The sequence below is a fragment of the Aegilops tauschii genome, unplaced genomic scaffold, assembly GCF_002575655.3.
Source record: "Aegilops tauschii subsp. strangulata cultivar AL8/78 unplaced genomic scaffold, Aet v6.0 Super-Scaffold_267, whole genome shotgun sequence".
Classification (NCBI taxonomy): Eukaryota; Viridiplantae; Streptophyta; class Magnoliopsida; order Poales; family Poaceae; genus Aegilops; species Aegilops tauschii.
In genome coordinates, this window is record NW_027332465.1 from 652,066 (window position 1) to 672,449 (window position 20,384).

At 45.8% G+C, this 20,384-nt stretch overlaps 2 protein-coding genes across 3 annotated transcripts; one reads left to right on the forward strand and one right to left on the reverse strand.

The window, feature by feature from the left end:
• Positions 1-197: 197 nt before the first annotated feature.
• LOC109785191 (putative aldehyde oxidase-like protein) lies at positions 198-14,975 on the reverse strand. 2 transcript variants are annotated; one of them, XM_020343800.4, is made up of 10 exons: positions 14,617-14,975; positions 4,529-6,193; positions 4,145-4,404; positions 3,338-3,547; positions 2,953-3,171; positions 1,705-2,673; positions 1,508-1,603; positions 1,300-1,398; positions 760-949; positions 198-644 (listed from the first exon to the last, which is right to left on the reverse strand). In XM_020343800.4, the coding sequence occupies exons 1-10, from the start codon at positions 14,765-14,767 to the stop codon at positions 430-432; spliced, it is 4,074 nt and encodes a 1,357-aa protein (XP_020199389.1). In that variant the 5' UTR covers positions 14,768-14,975; the 3' UTR covers positions 198-429. The 2 variants fall into 2 exon arrangements, with proteins under 2 accessions (XP_020199389.1, XP_020199390.1); XM_020343801.4 differs by lacking the exon at positions 14,617-14,975 and adding an exon at positions 10,884-11,172.
• Positions 14,976-18,719: 3,744 nt separating this feature from the next.
• Positions 18,720-19,774, forward strand: LOC141020579 (FBD-associated F-box protein At5g56370-like). Its single transcript, XM_073506075.1, has 2 exons — positions 18,720-19,643; positions 19,745-19,774. The coding sequence occupies exons 1-2, from the start codon at positions 18,720-18,722 to the stop codon at positions 19,772-19,774; spliced, it is 954 nt and encodes a 317-aa protein (XP_073362176.1).
• Positions 19,775-20,384: the final 610 nt, after the last annotated feature.

A 20,384-nucleotide genomic window follows, 5' to 3' on the forward strand; every position in this document is an offset into this window, starting at 1 on the left:
ACCTCAACGCCACGGAGGCCATAGCAGCGGAGCAGGACCCGAGCCGCCGCCTATGACCCCCATACACCGGCGACACGACAGCTAGCCATGTCCTCCCTGGCTCGGCGTCGCCCCGGCTCTGCCTCGGACGGTGCCTCGCCATCCTCTTCTCTTCGCAACTCGAGTGACGCAAGTTTCATTTTCAGACAACTTGCAAATAGCAAACATGGATTACTATTTATAAACATGCATTTCAAATGCAGGTATGCCTTCAGGTTCAGTCTGGAATTATCAATGCAAGTCTCAACCCAGAATTATTACAAAAGTGTGCAAGCACAACACTGAATGTTATAAACATTCCGAACAACATGTATGCAATTTACCATTCAACGTCACGCAACACGAACAAACCACACCGCTCCTTCCGGTTGACAGTACCCCATTCTTGTATCATGCCGCAGCTCGAGACTGATGTGCAGATAGGCTTTCCAAGTACTTATCCACGATGTCCAAACCACACATTTCCTTCACGTGGGTCATCGGTGCAGGGACGTCGAGCTGGAACGTGAGCTCTGAGCTTCCAAACTCCTTCCTTGCCGCTCGGATGGCCTCTCTCACCGCGCAATGGACCGACGCTGCGAGAACCACGGCAGGCTCCCCAGAGGCTGGCAGAGGCAGACTAGTTAAATCACTTTAACCAATGAAAAATTTCAGTTGGCAAAATAGTAAAACTATATTCATGTTGCTTCAGTTCAGGGGAAGCACAGTCCTACTACACACCTTTTGACGAAAGAACTCGGTTCTTATGGTACCCAGTGTTGAGCACCTCGACGTTGAACTGCTTCGGGATGGTGTCCACGCTCGGGATCTTGTAGACCCATGTGCTGTCACTCACAACCAGTCCATCGGCATTTGTTTCGTGTTCTTCGTTTATGAAGAAACCAATTCCTTGTATGAAGGAGCCTTCAATCTGTAACATGGATGGTAGAGATCAGATATGAATATATGATGCCATCATGTACTATAATGAAGAAAAACTCTGATCAGGGCTGCAATATAATGTACTCGCTCTGTTTCGATGTAAGGCATTATCAAATAATATCCATGTTCACTACTCCCTCCGTTCTTAAATATAAGTCTTTCTAGAGATTACACTATGGACTACATACGGATCAAAATGAGTGAATCTACACTCTAAAATGTGTCTATATACGTCCGTATGTAGTTTGTAGTGGAATCTCTAAAAAGACTTACATTTAGGAACGGAGGGAGTACAAAATGATAAAAGAAGAGCACAGCGCAGTGGAAAATATCTCAAACCTGGCCCAAGTCCACTGCAGGGTTCAAACTCTTTCCACAGTCATACACAAGGTCACTCCGTAGTAAAGTAATAGCTCCTGTAAGAACATCAATCTCCACCTGAATTTTCAGTAAAAAGTGAAAATGAAGTCAGAAAAGTATCACAATATCATACAGTAACTATTGAACTATGCTAGTGTGATTGACATTTAGCAGAACATTTTTGTACCTCACTTATAGCAGCTCCATAGTTCAGATAGGTGCTGGATTCTTGGCCAGGTACCCAGTATGCACTTGAGGACAAATTAACATTATCCGTAATGGCCTATTTGGGAAAGTGTGAGCACGTATAAAGATAAAAAATTCCACACACAAATATTTTACTCTTATGTAGCATAAAAATCCAGAGGGAAATAAAAAAATAACCTGAGCAATCAAAGCATCCCATGAAACAGCGCCACCGGATTGCTGCTTGAGCTTCTTCATGACTGGCTTTAATCTCTCAACCAGCATGTTGCAGGCCTCAAGGGTTGCTGCACAGCTAGATTCAGACGAAGTGCTGCCAGCAGTGAGTCCACCTTGAATCAAGTTCAGCGTGTCAGCCTGAAGAAGGCGCACTCTATCAAGAAGGTATTCAGATCCATCAGGCCATAACTGTCCCAACGCGAAAACCGTCATCTGCTGTACTTTGGTCCACAGTCCCTGCCCAACCTCAATACCTCCAACCTCAACCACAATGGAACCGTCGTTGAGCACAGAAACTCTTCCAGGAGCTGGCCTTGGTGCCACCTTGAAGATGAGGGGCGCACAAGAGATACCCCTCTTCCGCCACTTGTTGCAGTTGTTAAAATGCTTGATGGATTCAGCTCGATGCAAGTAGCTTGACGTCGTGAGTAATCTATTGAAGATAGAATGCAATGTGTACGTCGATGCTTCGCCTGCGCTTTCTGGATAGAACTGCACAAGACTGTCATAGGTGTGGAAATTCTTCTGCCTGACAGTATTAGCATCAAGCTTCAGCACTGAAGCGACATGCTCGATGATGGCTTCAGCAATAAAAGAGCCTTGCGTATCTCCAGGAGCACGCATTACTGACTTGGATGTGTTGTTTGTCTTACAGACCTTGATGTCAAACGAGAGAGCACCCCAGTTGTATTTCTTCAGGCCTGACATCATAGTGTCTGGCATTAGGGGGCTCGCATCTGGAGAAATCCCAGCGTTGATTAGAATGTCCAGGTGCAAGGCTGTGATTCTTCCATTGGACTTGAAACCAACAGTGTAATATGCTTTTATGGGGTGTCGACCCCCGATCATGATCATGTCAGTACTGCGGTTGAGATACATCCGCACCGGGCGGCGTAACTTGAAGGCACAAAGTGCAGCTGCCGTTGCTACCTGCAAAAGCATATATTGTTGGATCACTGAGTAGCAATAGCTGAAATGGTCAATGTTTCGGCTTTCTTGGAAGCTGAATGAATGGTAAAATGAAGCTCAAATGGGCAAACTTATGTTAGAAGCTATCACTAGAACTCCAATCTACCATACAAAATAGCAATTATTCATAAAATGCAATATCCAAAAAGTACTGTTAGATTCATTCAGTTGTAACACACAAGCTTTGAATTTGTTGCCACTCTGTTGGACTGTTGTTCAAAATTGTTTGATCTTACTTACAGTGTATGATCTGAATGCCTTCCCACCAAAGCCTCCTCCAACCCTTCTTGTAATGACACGCACATTGCTGAATGGAATGCCTAGGCACCTTGCTATGACACTCTGTGCAAGCTCAGGGTATTGTGATGAACTGTAGACCACAATAGTGTTATCTTCATCTGGAATCGCAAGTGCTGTTTGTGTTTCCATGTAGAAGTAGTACTGAGAGGCAAGTTTCACCTGCGACCATCGAGGTCATACATATTAATGCATGTTGAAAACAGAGACCATCGAAAATCAAATTTAAACGTTTGCGTTGTTAAGTATAAAAACTTCCATTCACTTTTGAGCAATGCAGGTGAGATGTCAGTATGAAAAGGTCTCACGGTGTGTAGAATTAACATACTTCTGTTGAGAGGATCTTGTGATCAGCTTCTGCCATGCCCTTCGAGAAATCACCAACTTGTTTTGGATACTTCCCAGGAGGAACTTCGAAATAACTATTGTTCTGTACTGCCTGTTCTACAGTTAAGATGGGTGGCTTCAAATCTTTTGTGTCATATTCAACAACGACCTGTTTGCCTGCCAAGTTGGCATATCTCTGAGTCTCTGCAATCTGAGGTAAAGTACACATTTTAGTGACATCAGTAATGAAGAAGTACAAAATAACAAACTTTTGTAATAAGTTTTTGATTCTTAGAGAAAATGGTAGCTAATGCTTACTTGTAACCAGGGGAAATTTTGCACTAATTATTAATTAGTTTAATTTTAAAATATTACTCATGGTGTTTAAATTAAATACATTCATATTATGATAAAATGTGACATCAATATAGTGTATTTTTTGCATATCCACTTGCGTTCACATTTAGTAAGCAATGTTTTAATGAAAGAAAAGAGATACAAGCTCACCGCAGAAAATTTCCATGAGCTTTTAATTAACCCAATCTAATACGGGTTTTCTTAGGGTATTTTACAAAAGAAATTTATGATATACATATATAGATATATTTTTTGGATGAACAACTGTGTGATATTAGGGTTTATTATTTTAATTTGTACGGATTTGCCCCTCCTAATTAAAAATTAATTCTTCCTTACATTCATAGACTTATTTTGCAGAGAGAAATAGTGAAGAATCCCATTTATAAATTGACTTCATTATACAAGAATTTATTGTTGAGTAAACATTAAAAATATGAAAGATAAGTACCACGACACCAAGAGCTTGTCCAGCATACTCAGCAACTGGAGAACCAAAAAGTGGTTCATCCCCAAACATGAAGCTTGATCCAATATTTTGCCCTCCACTTGGAATATCCTTCGCGGAAACAACTGTGAGGACCTTCTCTGATGCTAAAGAAGGCTTGAATTTGATATTCTTGACATATGCAAGAGGCTGTGTGCTGTAAATAAACTCTCCATAGAGGCAATTTTTTGGAGCAGGAATATCATCTACATATACTGCCTCCCCTGCAGTACAGAAAAGAAATTCTATCAGCCTAAACATAATCATAAAGGAAGGATAATTTGGAGAGGAAAAGAATATGTAGAGCCCACTAATAATTTTGATGATGTAAGCTTATTAAACACATACCAGAAGCTTGAAGCTCAACTGCATACTTTTTAATCGGCTCACCAACTGGTTTATGATCATCACTGGAAACTGTGTCTCGACGTGAAGACAATGGAAGGTTACAGGGATCATCTGTATCTGAAGAACTAGCATAACCAATGCTTGCAGTTTTTCCAGGCCCTTTGATTCCTTTAGCAAATGGAGACAGGAAACTGAAGAGAAATGCAACAGCCACACTGATTCTGTATTCAGCATGTGATGTTCCTTCCATTGGTACAATTGTTTCTCTAAGTAACCGAACTGCATCAAGCACAACAGATGGAGTGAGCACTTCTCCATTCAGGTGTTGTTCAACTTTTGTTGCTCTAATAGCATGTTCCGTCCCATAGGCACCAAAGGCCATGTGTAGGTTACTCAGCACAAGATCACCACATGATTTCTGGGAGACATGGCCCAGCATAGCAGAGTTAATATATGAAACCGCATTGCCAAGAGGGCGCGGCGCTGCTCGGTAAGTTTCGAAGATCACCTTACTTTCTTTCTGAGAATCTGAAGCCCAATGTGGAATAAATATGCTCAGGAGCAATGTACTGGGATCACTAGGAGGCTGCTCCAGAAACTCTTCCAAAGTAACCTCTAGTGTTTCTGAATAAACCTGAAGACGAACAGTTGAAGCAGCACCGAGAAGTATGGTCACGATGTCCGAGGGAAAAGGGTATTTCTGTGCTAGAATTATGTTCCCACCAATGCTTGCTGTGTTACGGACAAACGGTGTGGCCACCTTGCTCATGTGCTCGGCGAGTTTTCTGAAAACTACACTTCCATTTGGAGATGATTTAGACCCGGCTTCTTGCTCAAGTATCTCGATGGTCTTAGAAATTGGTGTAGCTGCTCCAATTTCAATGCCACCGTCTTTCTTACAAATAGCTGAAAGCTCTGGAATGTCACCGATGTCAATATACTTGTTATATAGATCCTGATCCTTGTATCCCTTTACACCAGAACTTGTGTTCGCGACAACCACTTTAACTGTGCAGTCACTGAACAAGCCAGAGTTGAGCAAATCATAATATTGCTCGATGCTTTTAGGATGATACCAACCCTCCCTGGAGACCGTAACATCCGAATCATCATTTAGATGATGAAGCGAAGATTTTATCTCGGATTTCAGGAAGTCCGGGAAAGTGCAGACTCCGCCGCCAAGAGTGTAATCTGGCAACTTGCTAACGTCGGCATGCTTATCACCTTTCTTCCAGAATACATTGAGGCCCAAATCCTCCAGGTCAACATCTGAAGCAAAACTTTTGCATGCATCAACGATTGGACGGTAACCAGTACATCTACACATGTTGCCTGAGAAAGCCTTTTCTGCTTCGGACACCGTCAACTTTGAGAACCCTTTTTGTGGTTGAGGCTTCTTGGATTTGTCGGCATTGGCAAGAGAGGTGAAAATAGACATGCACATGCCAGGAGTGCAGAAGCCACACTGGGAAGCATGGAATCCAGACATCCTCTTCTGGATGGAATGGAAGCCATCTTTGGTATTTCCCAGGCCTTCGGTGGTGATGACTGAGCAGAGATTTATGTTGTAGAGCAGAGTCAGGCATGAACTCGCAGAGAATTCAGTGACCTCATCTTTTGTTGGATTGTAAGTTGCTATAAGGACTACACAAGCTCCACACCCACCTGCGATAGAGCACAATGGTACAGTTATTCATGGGATGCTATATCCACCTCTTATCGGGACAAAATAAACATAACATTGATCTGGAGGAACTGGCCGAACCGAAAGAACCAGGCCTTATGTGGAAACTGAAGAAATATAACCAAATTTACTGCTACTAATTTATCCCAATTTGGTTTGGATTCTTCTTCCACAATCTGAACGCCCAGGTAAACAAAAACAATGACAACAGTGAATCATCCGGATGGAAACGTATACACGATGAATGCCGATCCACAACCTATGGGCGGTATGAACCTTGTACTACCAGATTATATAAAATATTTGCATAGGAGTAAACACACTATTAGTACATGAACTTGCCAGGGGTGTTCAATTTAGTACGTCAGCTTGGAAACCGGTCAATTTCAGAAGTGAAACCTATTGATGCATAGCAAAGCATACGTGGAAATCATCCAGAAAAATCCAGAGGTGCAGAGACCCTCACCGCCCTTGTCGCGCAGGACCTGTGGTGCGCCAGCGGCATGTGAGGCCGCGTCCTCTCGCTTCACCCTCTGGATCGCCTCCGGCCATGGCTTGGGTCGGCGACGGAGAGGCGGGGCAAAGAAATGGTAAGAGATTGGAGAGCGAGGGGGGCGGGGACGCGATGGGAGACGGAAAGGGGCGACACGGTGGCTCGACGGAGATGCCGCCGGAATTGGGGAAGACGTGCGGCGGCAAAGCAGAACTAGGGATTGGAGGGCCGATTTGAAGTTTTTTTGGTACCGTGTGTACTCTCAGAGGTATGAGGGGCTCTTTTGCAAGATTACTGCGATTTTGTCAAATATCTCTATGGTTGTTGGGTCTGTTTTTAACGTAACATCACTAACAAATTATGTTTTCAAAAAAAAAACATCACTAACAAATTTACGCATTCCGTGTATTTTACTCTTTTCATAAACTTTTGCATCATTGCATTAGCATCCGCAGAGATTGTAATAATGATATTTGTGTCTAAACCAGGGATCCCGTGATCTTAAAAAAAACATATTTCATCGGGCTGGTGTAATCCACAAAAAAAAATGTACAAAATCAAGCCGAATTTCGAATAGCTTTCCCTACATCTTTGTTGATCGAAATGCTATCATGTCAAGTGCTACCCGCCACTTATGTGATTTAATTGGATCCTTAGCTTAAGAGATACTACCCCTGTTTCAAAATAATTAAAGTTTTGGCTTTGTCCTAAGTCAAACTTATTTAAATTTGACCAAGTCTATAGGAAAATATATTAACATCCAGAGCACCAAATTAGTCTCATGAGATTGTTTTTGTACTACGTGTATTTGGTGTTGTAGATCTTGCCATATTTTTCTATTGAGTTGGTCAAACGTAGACAAGTTTAAATTAGGACAAAACTAGAACTTCAATTACAGACCTTTTATGTGTTTTGAGCCTATGAGGAGGAGGGGCAGTTACCAATGGCGCTAGCAAAAGCAAGTCGGGCGAGAAGGAGCTCAGTCTCAATTGCGTGGTTGCCATAAGTTCTAGCAGGCTTATCGAGCTAATGAATTGGTGGAGTGGAAGAAGTTGACTCGCGCTAGATTGGGAATATATTGTCCAGGTGGAGCGAGCGAGGTGCAAAAATGCATGGTCCCACTCGATGTGGCTGGTGCTCCAAGCCGTATCATACTAGGTAGGTAGGAAGGAAGATGAATGTCGACCATAACAAGTTCTAGCTTGGCGGGCTCCTATACCAGGAAGTGGCGGAGCTACATTGGGGCCAGTCCATATCATGTTCCTCCTATCACTTAGATTTTTTTTAGCTATACATTTACTCTTGAGCCTTTGACCAACAACCCACAGGCTATTCCCCTTTTGTTTGACCCGCTCAACCCGCCTAACGTTGGGCTTCAAGCTCGGCCACTGATTCGATGACATCTCTGCATGGAGGTGACCCTATTTCACACATAGGTTGCTAGATAGCGACCTACGTGTACCCCCCCCCCCCCCCCCCCTCGCGTGCACCCCGTCATGTCTACAGGTTAGCCCATTCTAGTTTTTCTTTCCATCGATTTTGGGAAGTTCCTAGAACCTTAACTCAACCAGTTTGTTCTCGGTTTTTTCTTTCTTTTTTCATTTTTTCCTTTTCTTCTTCTTTTTTCTTTTCCTTTTTACAAATCCTCAAACTTCTGATCAAAATCATTAAAATTTCAAATTCGTGAAGTTTTTTCAAATCAGCAAATACCTTTTAAAATTCACGAGCTTCACTGAAAATCATGCACAATTTTTTAAATCACAAACAATTTTCAAATTCATGATAGTTTTTTGAACTACGTGAACATTTTCAAATTCGAGAATATTTTATTAATTTAAGAATTTTTTTGAAATTAGTAAACATTTTCAAAATATTAAAGCAAAAATTTAATTTCATGGTTGTCTTGAATTTCTTTACATTTGCTGAATTGATGAGATTTTTTTGAAATTTTTGAACAAGTGAAATTTCTAATATTTCGCAATCATTTTTTGAATTGGTGAACATTTTTTAAGTCCATGATTTTTTTATGAATTGCAAATATTTTATCAAAATTTGATTAAATCCATAAAAAAATCAAATTTGTGTTTTTTTAGAAGAAGGAACATTTTTTGAATTTTGAAACGTTTCTTAAATTATTGACTTTTCATAAATTAGGAGGGATTTTTGAAGTTTACAACTTTTTCAAATATGGGAACAGTTTTTGGAACCCCAATTTTTCTAGAGAAGAAAAAAAAGAAACGAAAAGAAATGAAGAAACAAAAGGAAATGATAAGGAAAAACAGGGGCGCCCCATCCCACCCATGGGTCGGCCCCAAAATCCGTTTGGGGGACGAGCGGCGCACTATGTGCGAAATAGGAGGTCCCTCCCTCAATCTGGCCTAATCTGAAATCGTTTCTGGTTCCTCCTTTCCGCCTACTCGCACTGCAAAAATGCTACACCTACGAAAGCTTTGTACGTAATTAACTTTCTCCACTAACTAAACTGCCCCCCCCCCCCCCCCCCCCCCTTCCGAATTTCAGGGTGGGCACATGCCCCCAGTTAAAACCAACAAAAACATGCCAACTAAATACGTAAGCCTTCCCTTCGTAGGAGCAAAGCTCTTCCCGCTGTTCGTCCAAACCTTGCAGGGTATCAAATAGTTATAGTTTAACGGCATTTTACGAAAGTGCTCAGTCAGCCATACGTAAGCACTGCCGCATAGGAATTTTGGTGATGTGACAGAAAGGCGGGAAACGAGAGAATGAGAGGAAGAGGACTTCAAATCTGCAAAGCATCCGTAGGATTTCTACACAAAAACTTACAGATGGTGATGTTATTGTTGTACATGTTGTCTATATATAATGTATATTATCATCCGTGCATGCCACGAGAAAGGGACGTGCCATCTTTCCAACAATCAACCACCTAATAACTATCCAACTGTGGAGGGTTGACAACAAATGCGTATTCGCATAAAACGAAACAGTGTTGGTTATGACTCTGTGACAAGGACGGATGAGAAAGCAGGAACGTGAGCTGATAGCCAAAATGGAAACGCCAAGGAAGATCAGTAGATCACTGTCAGTCTGTCACAGCAAATGTGATCATAACCACCGATCGACCTGCTTAGCTATTGATGACCGGTAGTTCGACTTGCGTTGGTATTCCTTTTCATGTTTGCAATCAAGGTACGTAAGGTACATCATGGCTAATCTGTAATATTTGTAAACTCTTCTTATTCGGTGAGACCGGACAGAGCATTTACATCCCTTTAAAAAAAGGCACATCATTAGATGAATCACTTGCATCTATGGTGAAAGTGAAACCATGAACAATTACAAATTTGCAATTTTTTTAACTAATATTTCCTTGCACCTTAGATCGACACCCTAGCACACCACAGCTGGATGTACTGAAGCACCGACACCAATCGTTTGTATGTGACATTATGAGAGTAGATGCATAGAGTTAAATTTTGAATAGTGTTTCGACTATTTGTTTCTCAAGCTTAGTGTGCCATTTCATGGACCACAGAATAAAAGATCATTAGATACGTAACTAAAGTTTACTCAGCTAACCATATTCCGTACCTCGAATCTGGACGTGATATGTGTTACAATCAGTACCCACGTACTAAAAGTTGCGATCACTTTAATTAGCCCAACATATTTCACCCGAAATTGAATTATGTTGAACGATCATGTCGAAATAGACATGAAAACATCTTCGCCGACATAAAGATCATGGTATCAGACTATCGGCCAATCTCCAAGAGACCGAAACATCAATTTCCTTGTAACGGAGTTCACGGCGACAGTGATCGCACTCGTAACGAAATACTGCCTCCGTTCCAACTTTGTACTACTAAATCTACAACACTTATTTTAGAACGGCGGGACTATAAAGCAGATAACGTGCTCCAAATTTTATGATGTACGCTCGGACCACACCACATGCATGCATGTCGGCGCAAAATCACACAAGGCATAATTCAAGTGTGTACTCGACGACCGACAGTACAACGCTTGAGCGATGTCGGTCTGCTTTGCGGGGTGCAATTGGCAGCGTTCGTACGCTCCTAGAGCTAGCAAGAGAATGGCGGATCAAGAGCGAGCCGCGGACGAAATGGGGCGCCCCGTTTGAAGTTGCTCTAAGCTAGCATCCAGCATGCGTGCTGTGACCCCGTAACTGTACGCACCTTCGCCGCAGCCGAGCTTGGTGCCGGTGAAGGGCGTCCGGGTCCGGATGAACTCGAGCAGCGTGGTGCTGGGGTGCACGTCGCCGCCGGCCATCTCGTGCCGCCGCCCGTTGAGCGCGAACACCACCCTCTCCAGCCTCACAGGTCCCATCGCCGCTTCGCCACCGCTTGGTCGAGTGGCTAGAAAGGGCTGATAGATGTATGAGTAGCAGTAGCTACTCTGCCTGGCAGGCTAGGACGTCAACGGCGATGCGTCAGTGTGTGTGATGGAGAACGTGGTGGGCGAGCTGCTGCTACGCTATAGCGAGTGAGTTGAATGCTGGCTGCACCCCTCCGCGTGGCCTCCAGCGTCACCGACGGGGACGGACAGCGCGGCATGGCGGTGATCCGGTAGGTAGGTGCACCGTGCAGTGCGAGCGGTGCCGAAGCAGTGCTGTTCGGACACATTTTTTCTGCTGCGTGGATAACGATCCTTCCTTGATCGAGTTGTGTGGGCAGCAGCAAACAAAAGAAAATCGGTGGAGAATCCTTCCTCGGTTGACCCTCAAAATGGAAGCGGCAAGAGATACGATCTTGAGTTCCACTAGAAAAGGTTATCTGGTGTCCTTAGAAAAAAAAACGTTATCTGATATTCCACCGTCGTCTCTTCCTCTGATCCTCTCTCCATTTAGAAAAAGAGATTCTTCATCGACGTGGAGCAAGCAAAGCTTGCGACGTGGAGTCTGCATAGTCTCTTTCTGTGTCTGCCCGGGAAAAGAAAATTTGTCGCGTCGTCTATTTCGGATCAACCTTGATACGCGTGGATACTGTTGAGAGTATTGTAATTATTACGAAAGCTAGGATAGCCTAGGATACTATTCTATCTTGACTTGTACTCTAAAATAATCATGTACTCCTATATATATATGACCATGAGGCTTAAGCAATACAACGAACATTATACCAATCCCTCTCTCTCTTCTAACATGGTATCAGTTTCCGGGTTCTAAACCCTAGCCGCTTTCGCACCCGCATGCCGCCTCCGGGGCGGTCGGCCTCCATGACCGCCGTCGGGGGCCGCCGCCTGTACCTAGGGTTCGTCCGCCGGTCGTGTTGACCGGCTGCGCTAGAGAGTCTTTTTTCCGAGCCCTTGCTCAGGGTTTTTTCGCTCTCTCGCCGGCCGTTTTGATCGGCGTTTTTCTTTTTGGTTTTCCGATCTGTACTTGATCGGTTTGCGTCGCCCGCCGCCGCCGTCGACCCCTGTGCGCCTCTACTCCGACATCGGCGCGACCGACCGGCCTCTTCACCGACCCAGCGGCCTCGCGCGACAGGCGGCCCCTAACGGCCGCCGTCCGCGCATCTGCCCGCCCGTCGTCCCGACCCGACGACCTCGCGCGATAGTCGGCCCCTCACGGCCGTCGTCGATCTACGCCGGCCATCACCGCCCTGTCCCCGAGTTCAGCGCGCCCCTCCGCCGATCGAGCAACAGGCTGCCGCTGCGTCGCCCTGTCGGGCCGCAGCGCCGCCGCCCCGTGGTTCTCCTCGTGGCTGCACCGATCTGCGCCGCCGCTGCGTCGCCCCTTCGGGCCGTAGTGCCGCGGCACGTGTTCCCCGTCGCCGCCTTGAGGCCGTTCCCGTGGTTGCACCACATCGCGCGCTGCCGCTACGTCGCCCCTTCGGGCCGTAGTGCCGCGGCACCGAGGCCGTCCGCTCCAGGCCGTCCCCGAGGCTGCACTGACCCTCGCGCTGCCGCTGCATCGCCCCGTCGGGCTGTAGCGAGCGTGGCACGCGATCCCTGCAACCGCCCTGAGGTCTTCCCTGCCGTCGCCCCGACCTGCCCGCCGCCGTTGCGTCGCCCCTTCGGGCCTTAACGCTGCGGCCCGTGGTCCACCGCCGTCCACGCGCGTTGACTTCCAGATGATATGCGCCCCGCCGCCTCCCGTGGTGCGGGAACGTCGCCGTCCGCGCCGGTCTTCGTCACGCTGTCGGGTTCATTATCGCCTACTTCGAGCACCGCCACCGCGCTCCTTCTCTAGCCGCCGCCGCTGCTCTTCTTCCGCGGCTCCACGGCGACTACCTCGACACCGGCGACCCCTGACTCGACACCGACCACGGCGTTCTTCGCACGGCTACCTCGACTACGGCTACACCACCTACGCTCTCGGCTACCTCGACAAACGGCACAAAGGGTTACCGCCTTGCTTGAGCAACCTCGTCCGTTTCCACTCCAGCCACGACTCCGCGATGCATCGACCGTTACGACTAGGTGGGGGGGGGGGGGGGGGTCCGTCGGCTTTCCTTCGGATTATTCTCCAGTCTCATCGTCTGCGTCGCTACCGTTGTGACTACGGGGGGATGTTGAGTATTGTGATTATTAGGAAAGCTAGCTAGGATAGCGTAGGATATTATTCTACCTTGACTTGTACTCCAAGATAATCATGTACTCCTATATATATGCCCATGAGGCTCAAGTAATACAACGAACATTACATCAATCCCTCTCTCCGTTCTAATAGATACCATAGGAGGTCAACTTTGACTCTCAATCGGTGAAGTAATTATCGCGGCTGAAGGTATAACCTAGCTGTAGGCCGGAATCGTTGGATCGTCACTAACAACTTCTTCCTCCCCTATGCGTTCTTGTCGATGAGATTAGATCTATCCTTCATATTCATAGTGGTTCTAGACGTGATCATATAGCATATTTTTTTTTGATTGTGTAGTACATTCCCTACAATCCGAGGTTGAGCTCTCACACGTGCGTCACGCCCCTCGTTACCCTCGCCCTCCACATAGGCCGCACAGACACACCTGTCACACACGTGGTTGCCCCCGTCCTTTGTAACATGGGCCATGTTGCAAATCCTAGATGAGCTCCCAGAGGAACGAACATGTCATGCACGCGATGTGGTGAACGGCACGACAAAAATCAGTCCCTAGTCTTTTCCTTAGACCTAAATAAAGTTTGGGCTACGAGCAACTACAACTCAATCAAACCTTTGCGTACCTCGCATCTGAATGTGATATGTGTTACATCAGTAAGACCTACTAAGTTTTTTAAAGGAATTATGTTGCACGATCATGCTGATATAGACATGAAACATCGTCGTCAACATAATGATCTTAGTGTCAGATCGGCCGGTCTCCAACAAACTAAAACACCAATTTCCTTGTACTCTAGTGCTCGTAAACATAATAAACATTAAATAGACGTACGTCTTTGGATCATCAAAATGATGATGTACTCCTCTCGGACTACAACGCATGTCGAAGTCACACAAGGCATAATTCTAGTGTGTACTCGCTTTCCTTTTTTGAAACTTTCAACGGGGGAAGAGAGCCCTCATGCCTCACCTGAATTTCATTTCAAAGGTCGCGCAAACGCAAGAAAGAAAATCTGGTAGTTCTTGGCCGTAGGGTGAAATTGGAGAGAAAATTAGTACTCCCTTCGTAAAGAAATATAAGATTTTTCTTTACATAGGGAGTAGTTATTACACCCTCGGAATCGGAACCAGGACAAAGGGTTTGAGCTCAAGTGGAAGCTCTGAATTGTGCACTCATGATTGGCAGTACGTATACTACACTCAAGCGATTTTTTTTTGAAAGCATACACTCAAGCGATGTTGCTCTCAAGAGAGAAAAGAAAGAATCTTCTTCACGTAGGTTCCTAGCTAGAGGAAGCCAGCAAGAGAATGGCGGATCACGAGCCGGGGAATGCACTGCATGCGTACTATGGTATGATGAGCATACGTACCTTCGCCGCAGCCGAGCTTGGTGCCGGTGAAGGGCGTCCGGGTCCGGATGAACTCGAGCAGCGTGGTCCCGGGGTGCACGTCGGCGCCGGCCACCTCGTACCGCCCCCCGTTCAGCGCGAACACCACCTTCTCCAGCCTCGTCGACCCCATCGATCGCCACTTGGCCAGTCGCCGCCGCTCGGTCCACCTCGGTGAGCGAGCGAGCGAGCTAACCAGAAATGGTGGATTGAGATGTCTACTGTATGAGGAGCTACTCAGCCTGGCTGGCAAGGACGACGCGCACTGGGATGGAGAACGTGGTGGGCGAGCTGCTGCTGGCAGCTAGCTATAGGGAGGGAGTTGGATGAATGCTGGTCAGCCTCTGTTGCCTCTTTACTTGCGTGACGGCGAGTGGTTAGCTGCCCCGGCGACTCGGAGCGCGGGGAGGAGATCGGGCCAGCGTCACCCGACGGGAACAGCCACGATATGGGAAAAAGTCCATTTTAAACCCTGAATTCGTAGAGGTTCGACGAAACAAACCCTCAAGTCGAAATCCCGGTCGATTGCACCCTGAACTATGCAATCCCGGTCTAAACTGAACCCTGGAATGGTTTGGCAAACCAGGATCAACGACGTGTCACAGGATGGCCGGGATTGGTGCCATTTCGCCGCACTGTTCCCCATTGGGCCGGCCCGCTTTAGTTTTCTTTTTCCTTCTTTTAAAACGTGCAGTTTTTTTATTCTTTAAAACTGCAAAAAAAGAGCAAGTAGGGTGACTAGAACCCGTGACCTGCTGCTGTTAGTCGACGGAAGTAAAAAACCTGGACAGCACATCATTGTTCACATTATCCCTGTTTCTTCTTTTTCTTCTTTCTTTTTCTGTTCTTTTTATTTATATTTTTCGTTTTTAATTTTTTGCTAAATTCGTGGACATCTTAGTAGGGAATACCAAACGAAAAAAAAACCTCGTGAACCAATTTTTCAAAAGGAAAAAAGGCCGCAATTTTTTAATAAAAATTTCACGGATTTATAAATAAATTCAAATGTTTTCAAAAGAAGTTCACAAATTTTCAAAAGAAAAGTTCTCGGAATTTTGAAAGAAGTTGTAAAAATGAAAAGAGTTCGTGGATTTGAAAAAAGTCCACGGATTCAAAAAAAGTCCACGAGTTCTGTAAAAAGTTTCACGCATTAGATAAAAACGAAAAAAAGCTAAGAAATTGGAATAAATTATTCACAAGAGGTGAGGTGGCGTGGTCGGTAAGGACAGTTTTTGCACCAAAAAGGGGAGGTTGCAAGTTCAAAACACCTTATGTGCACACCTTTTTTTAGCAGTGTAACAGAAAAAAGACATTTTAACAGGCAAAAAAAATACAAATTCATTGAAAAGTTAGTCAACTTGAAAAGTTCATCAAATTTAGAAAATTTTCATTATTTTGAAAACAAGTTCATTGAATTTGAAAAATTTCATGAATTCAAAAGATTCAGAAAAAAGTTCACAGAAACGAAAAAATTCATAAACTCGAGAAAAGTTCACGAAATTGAAAAAAGAAGAAAAACGGCACAAAAAAGCAAACAAGCTGGAATCTAGCATAAAAAAATGATCGTTATTAAAAATAGAATGAAAGAATAAACTATCACGAAGCGGATGTTTTCCTGGATGGTTAGCGCGCTCGTACATTGCCTGTGAGGTGCTGGGTTCGAATCGTCGTGGCGCGCGTTTTTTGAAACGTTTTGCAGAAAAACGTAAAGAAAAAAGAGTATGATGGGCCGGCCCAGTGCGCTCTGTGGTCAACATCGCTGCTGCTTGGCCCGCGAGCCAGACAAATCCCTGCCAAGGTTCGATTTAGACCGGGATTGCATAGTTCAGAGTGCAATCGACCGGGATTTCAATTTGAGGGTTCATTTCGCCAAACCTCTACGAGTTTAGGGTTTAAAATGGACTTTTCCCCATGATATGGGCAGCGATCTAATAGGTCCGCGGACGTGCACGCACGTGCAGTGGGATGTAACGGCTGAAGAGCGATCTAAATAGGTCCGCGGACGTGCACGCACGTGCAGTGGGATGTAACGGCTGAAGCTATTGCTAGACACGAAAACGTCCCAACACATTATGTTGCCTTCATGTTCGTGTAAAAATTGAGGCGAAAGAGATATGATCCTAACTCCTGTCCCGATCAACCTGCTATCCCGCCTGCGTCTCTTCTTCTTCTGTCTGTTGTCACTCTCAAACTGAAGAAACTAGATGATTCCCTGCGTGTTGCTACGAAAATATTACAAGACATGTAGGTATACAATGTTATTTCTGCATCTTAGCGTTTCTTTTGTTATTTCTGCAGACTCGAGAGGGGATCACAGTCACAGCGTCGACCGACGGTGACAGCACGGTACGGGCGGCGATCCAATCTGGTAGGTGCACGGACGTCCACGTCCAGCTACCAAAGCTACGCTGTTTTAGACACGAAAACGTCCCCACATTTTTCTGTTGCGTGCGTGGATAACGATCCTTCCTGTTCCAGAAGATGGGTCCAGAATCTGTGAATTAAAATGGATTCTGGAAGAGATACGATCCTGAGTTCCTGACTGACGCTTGTTAGAAAACATTATCTGCTGTTCCACCGTCTCTTCTCCGTTTTAAAAATGAGATTCGTCGTCGACGTACGTGGAGCACAGCAAAGCTTGCTGCGTGGAGCCCGTCTGCATCGTCTCTCTGTCTGGTCTCCGGCCCCGCGAAAAGAAAAATCCCGTCATCTGTCTCAAACAGAAGCGAGCGAGCGAGCAAGCGGAGGCATGGGTCCGGTGGGTGTGCGGTCTCCTTCCTGCACTCTATCCTTATGAGCAGCGGATACTCATTTCTATGCACACACACGTATACTTAGAGAGACTGAGCCGACATATAAATATCATCTTGTGATTAACGAAGTCATCAACAGCGCCTCTTATTCTATTATCCAGCCTCAATCGCTCGTTCCTCATCCCAAGCGCGTCTCTCACCCTCAAGGCGTGTTGCTCCGAGTTGGAGATGATGGCGCTACAACACCGCCTGTGCTGCCAAGGGGAGAACAAGCTAGTGCTGCAAGCTTGGCCACGTTTTGCGGTGGAGGCAATTGCCGAATTCTGCAAGTGTTGGCCACCAGAGAACAAGCTGCACAATATCAACCACCGGTGGCCTACCGCAAGGCCCCGCCACAACATCCCCTATGTTACGAACTGCCACAATGTCTCATGTGCTGTGAGTTAATGTTGTGGAGGGGCACCATCATGCTGCGAAAATGATGTTGAGGAGGAAGATCGAATAATGAGGGTATGTTGCGGTGACAGCATCGCTCGTCTTGCAAAAGTCTGCTTGCAAACCTCTTAGCTCAAAATGGCTCATGTTGAAAACACTCGTCTTGCAAACCTTCGAGTGCAACATTGTTCATGTGCATATTTTTTAGCGCAACATGTCTTTGTTGTAAAAACAGGTCGGCTGGAAGATGCAGCCCAAATTGGATGGCCGTCGTGCGGTGGACCCGATCCGTGCATAAGCCGGCCAACACTTAGTAGTCGGCTTAGAAGTTGGCTAAAAAAAAAGTAGTCGGCTTAGATAATCAACTTCACTCTAAGGACGCATGACGTAAAAAAAGGGGTGACATAGCCCAACCCAATGATGTATAGTCGCTCTGAGCAGGCTACGGCTATGTGGCTCGGCAGAAGACCTCCTTGCGTTGAGGAACTCTTGCCAAAGAATTGTAACTCTACCTTGATGGAATAAACATCTATTGATCTCGCAAAAAAAAAATCAACTTTACTCTAAGGACACATGACGTAAAAAAAGGGGTGACATTTTCATGTGTATATCGTAGCATTTTTAAGGGGTGTCCAACTATACATCGTACTTTTATTATTATTATTTTCGAGCATTAAGCAAATTTTTTTGAGACATTTTTGAACATTAAACATGGTATTTTATTTGTCCACGGGCCAAAGTTTGTATGGATTCGTAGACCAGGCCATGGCCTCACAAGTGACAACAACGGCCCACAGCCCACTTGGGGCGTTAAAACCCCAGGCAACTCTGTGCTCCTTCATCTTGTGCGGCGGCTGATTCGGCAGTTGTGGGCGCCGTCGTCACCTGTTGGACGGGATGCGTCGGAGGATCGCCGGAAAGGCTGCGGCCACCGGTGACGGCGGAGTAGACCGCCTAGGCGCGCTCCCGGACGAGATCCTCCAGCATGCGCTGTCGTTCCTGCCGTCGCGCGACGCCGTGCGCACCTGCGTGCTCGCCCGCCTCTGGCGCCACCTGTGGAAGTCCGCCCCGGCCCTGCGGGTCACCGACGTCGACGCCTTCAGGAGCGCCCGCCACGTCAACGGCTTCGTGAACCACCTCATCGTCCTCCGCGACCGGACGCCCCTCCGCGAGCGCGAGATCGCCGTCTATAAGGAATACGACGGCGGTGGGTACTACGACAGCAACGGAGATCGCCTCGAGCACTCCCAGTACATCGATCTGTGGGTCAGGTACACCTTGTCATGCCATGCGCGTCTGCTTCGGATCAGTGACCATGACCCCAATGATCTTGACGCCGGATACTACGATTATAAAATACGGAGTGTTATGCTTGACGTTCCCATCTTGTCCGGGCATCTTACCACTTTGGAACTCGACGGGGTGGTGCTTTCGAGCGAATGCTCCCACCCTCTAGATTTCTCGAGCTGCCCAAACCTGGAGACTCTAAAGATGAACCGCTGCTCCATCCTATTCTTGGGAGGCGACCGTTCCATGAATATATCGTCGCAATCTGTGCGATGTCTGAGCATTACACGCTGTGATTTTGATCACTTTGTCCGGGCACGTGCCCTCATTTCTATCCCAACCCTCGTGCACCTGGACCTGGAGCTGACCGAGGACTGTGGCTTGGTTCCTGCGTTTGAGAGCATGATGCCGTCGTTGCTAACAACATCTATCAAGCTTGACCGCAGTTGCAACAAGGACGACATGGGTTGCTCATTGCTTCTTGGATGCCTCTCACATTCCTCTAATCTAGACCTCATGGCCGGGCCTCAAGCGGTATACATATATGTTTTTATCCACTTAAATTCTAGCTAGTCTCATTTGACATGCTCATCCCATATGTGTTGTGCACTTGTGCTTGCCCAGTTTGCTTTCAGGACAGCTTTAAAACGGTGCACCACATTTAGCAAGCTCAAAATCTTGTCACTCAATGAATGGTGTGTGGAACCTGATTTTGGACCACTACTTTACTTTCTACGTTGGTCACCAAATCTTGAGAAGCTCAACATCCATCTATTTAAGGTATATTTGGTATGTTTTGCAATTATAAAATATTTTGTGCTGTTAAAGTTACAATTGCATAGTTCATTTATTTGGTAAACTACATAGCCATATCGACACGTTGAAGAAACAGAGGGATGCTACGATTCGGCGGAACCATTTTTGGCATCAAAGCAATTCAGGGTTGTCGAGATCAAATGTCGAACAAAAGATAAGTTTGTTCACAAATTTTTGAAGGTTCTGAGTTCCTGTGGAGTACCTGCTGAGCAAATCAACATCAAGAAAATAATTTGATCTTCCCACGGTAAAGTCAAATTATAGGCCTTCCTAGATATTTAAGTTTTTGCATTCCCATACGATGTATGTGTGAAGTTTAGTAATGCTTCATTTAAATTAATTGGACAACTAAATGTGTGAATGGTAAGCATCAAGGAAAAAAATGCTCTTTAGATAGTACGTGAAATTATCAGTCTTGGTGATATTTTAAATTTCCGCAATCCCACACTACAAGAATCT

Excerpts from the sequence above, each read along its gene's own strand:
- LOC109785191 (XM_020343800.4), bottom strand. The coding sequence starts at position 14,767 with ATGGGGTCGACGAGGCTGGAGAAGGTGGTGTTCGCGCTGAACGGGGGG. Across the intron at positions 6,194-14,616 it reads CAAGCTCGGCTGCGGCGAAG|GTGGGTGTGGAGCTTGTGTA; the intron begins GTACGTATGCTC and ends GCTCTATCGCAG. Across the intron at positions 1,399-1,507 it reads ATGGAGCTGCTATAAGTGAG|GTGGAGATTGATGTTCTTAC; the intron begins GTACAAAAATGT and ends CTGAAAATTCAG.
- LOC141020579 (XM_073506075.1), top strand. The coding sequence starts at position 18,720 with ATGCGTCGGAGGATCGCCGGAAAGGCTGCGGCCACCGGTGACGGCGGA. Across the intron at positions 19,644-19,744 it reads TCATGGCCGGGCCTCAAGCG|GACAGCTTTAAAACGGTGCA; the intron begins GTATACATATAT and ends GTTTGCTTTCAG.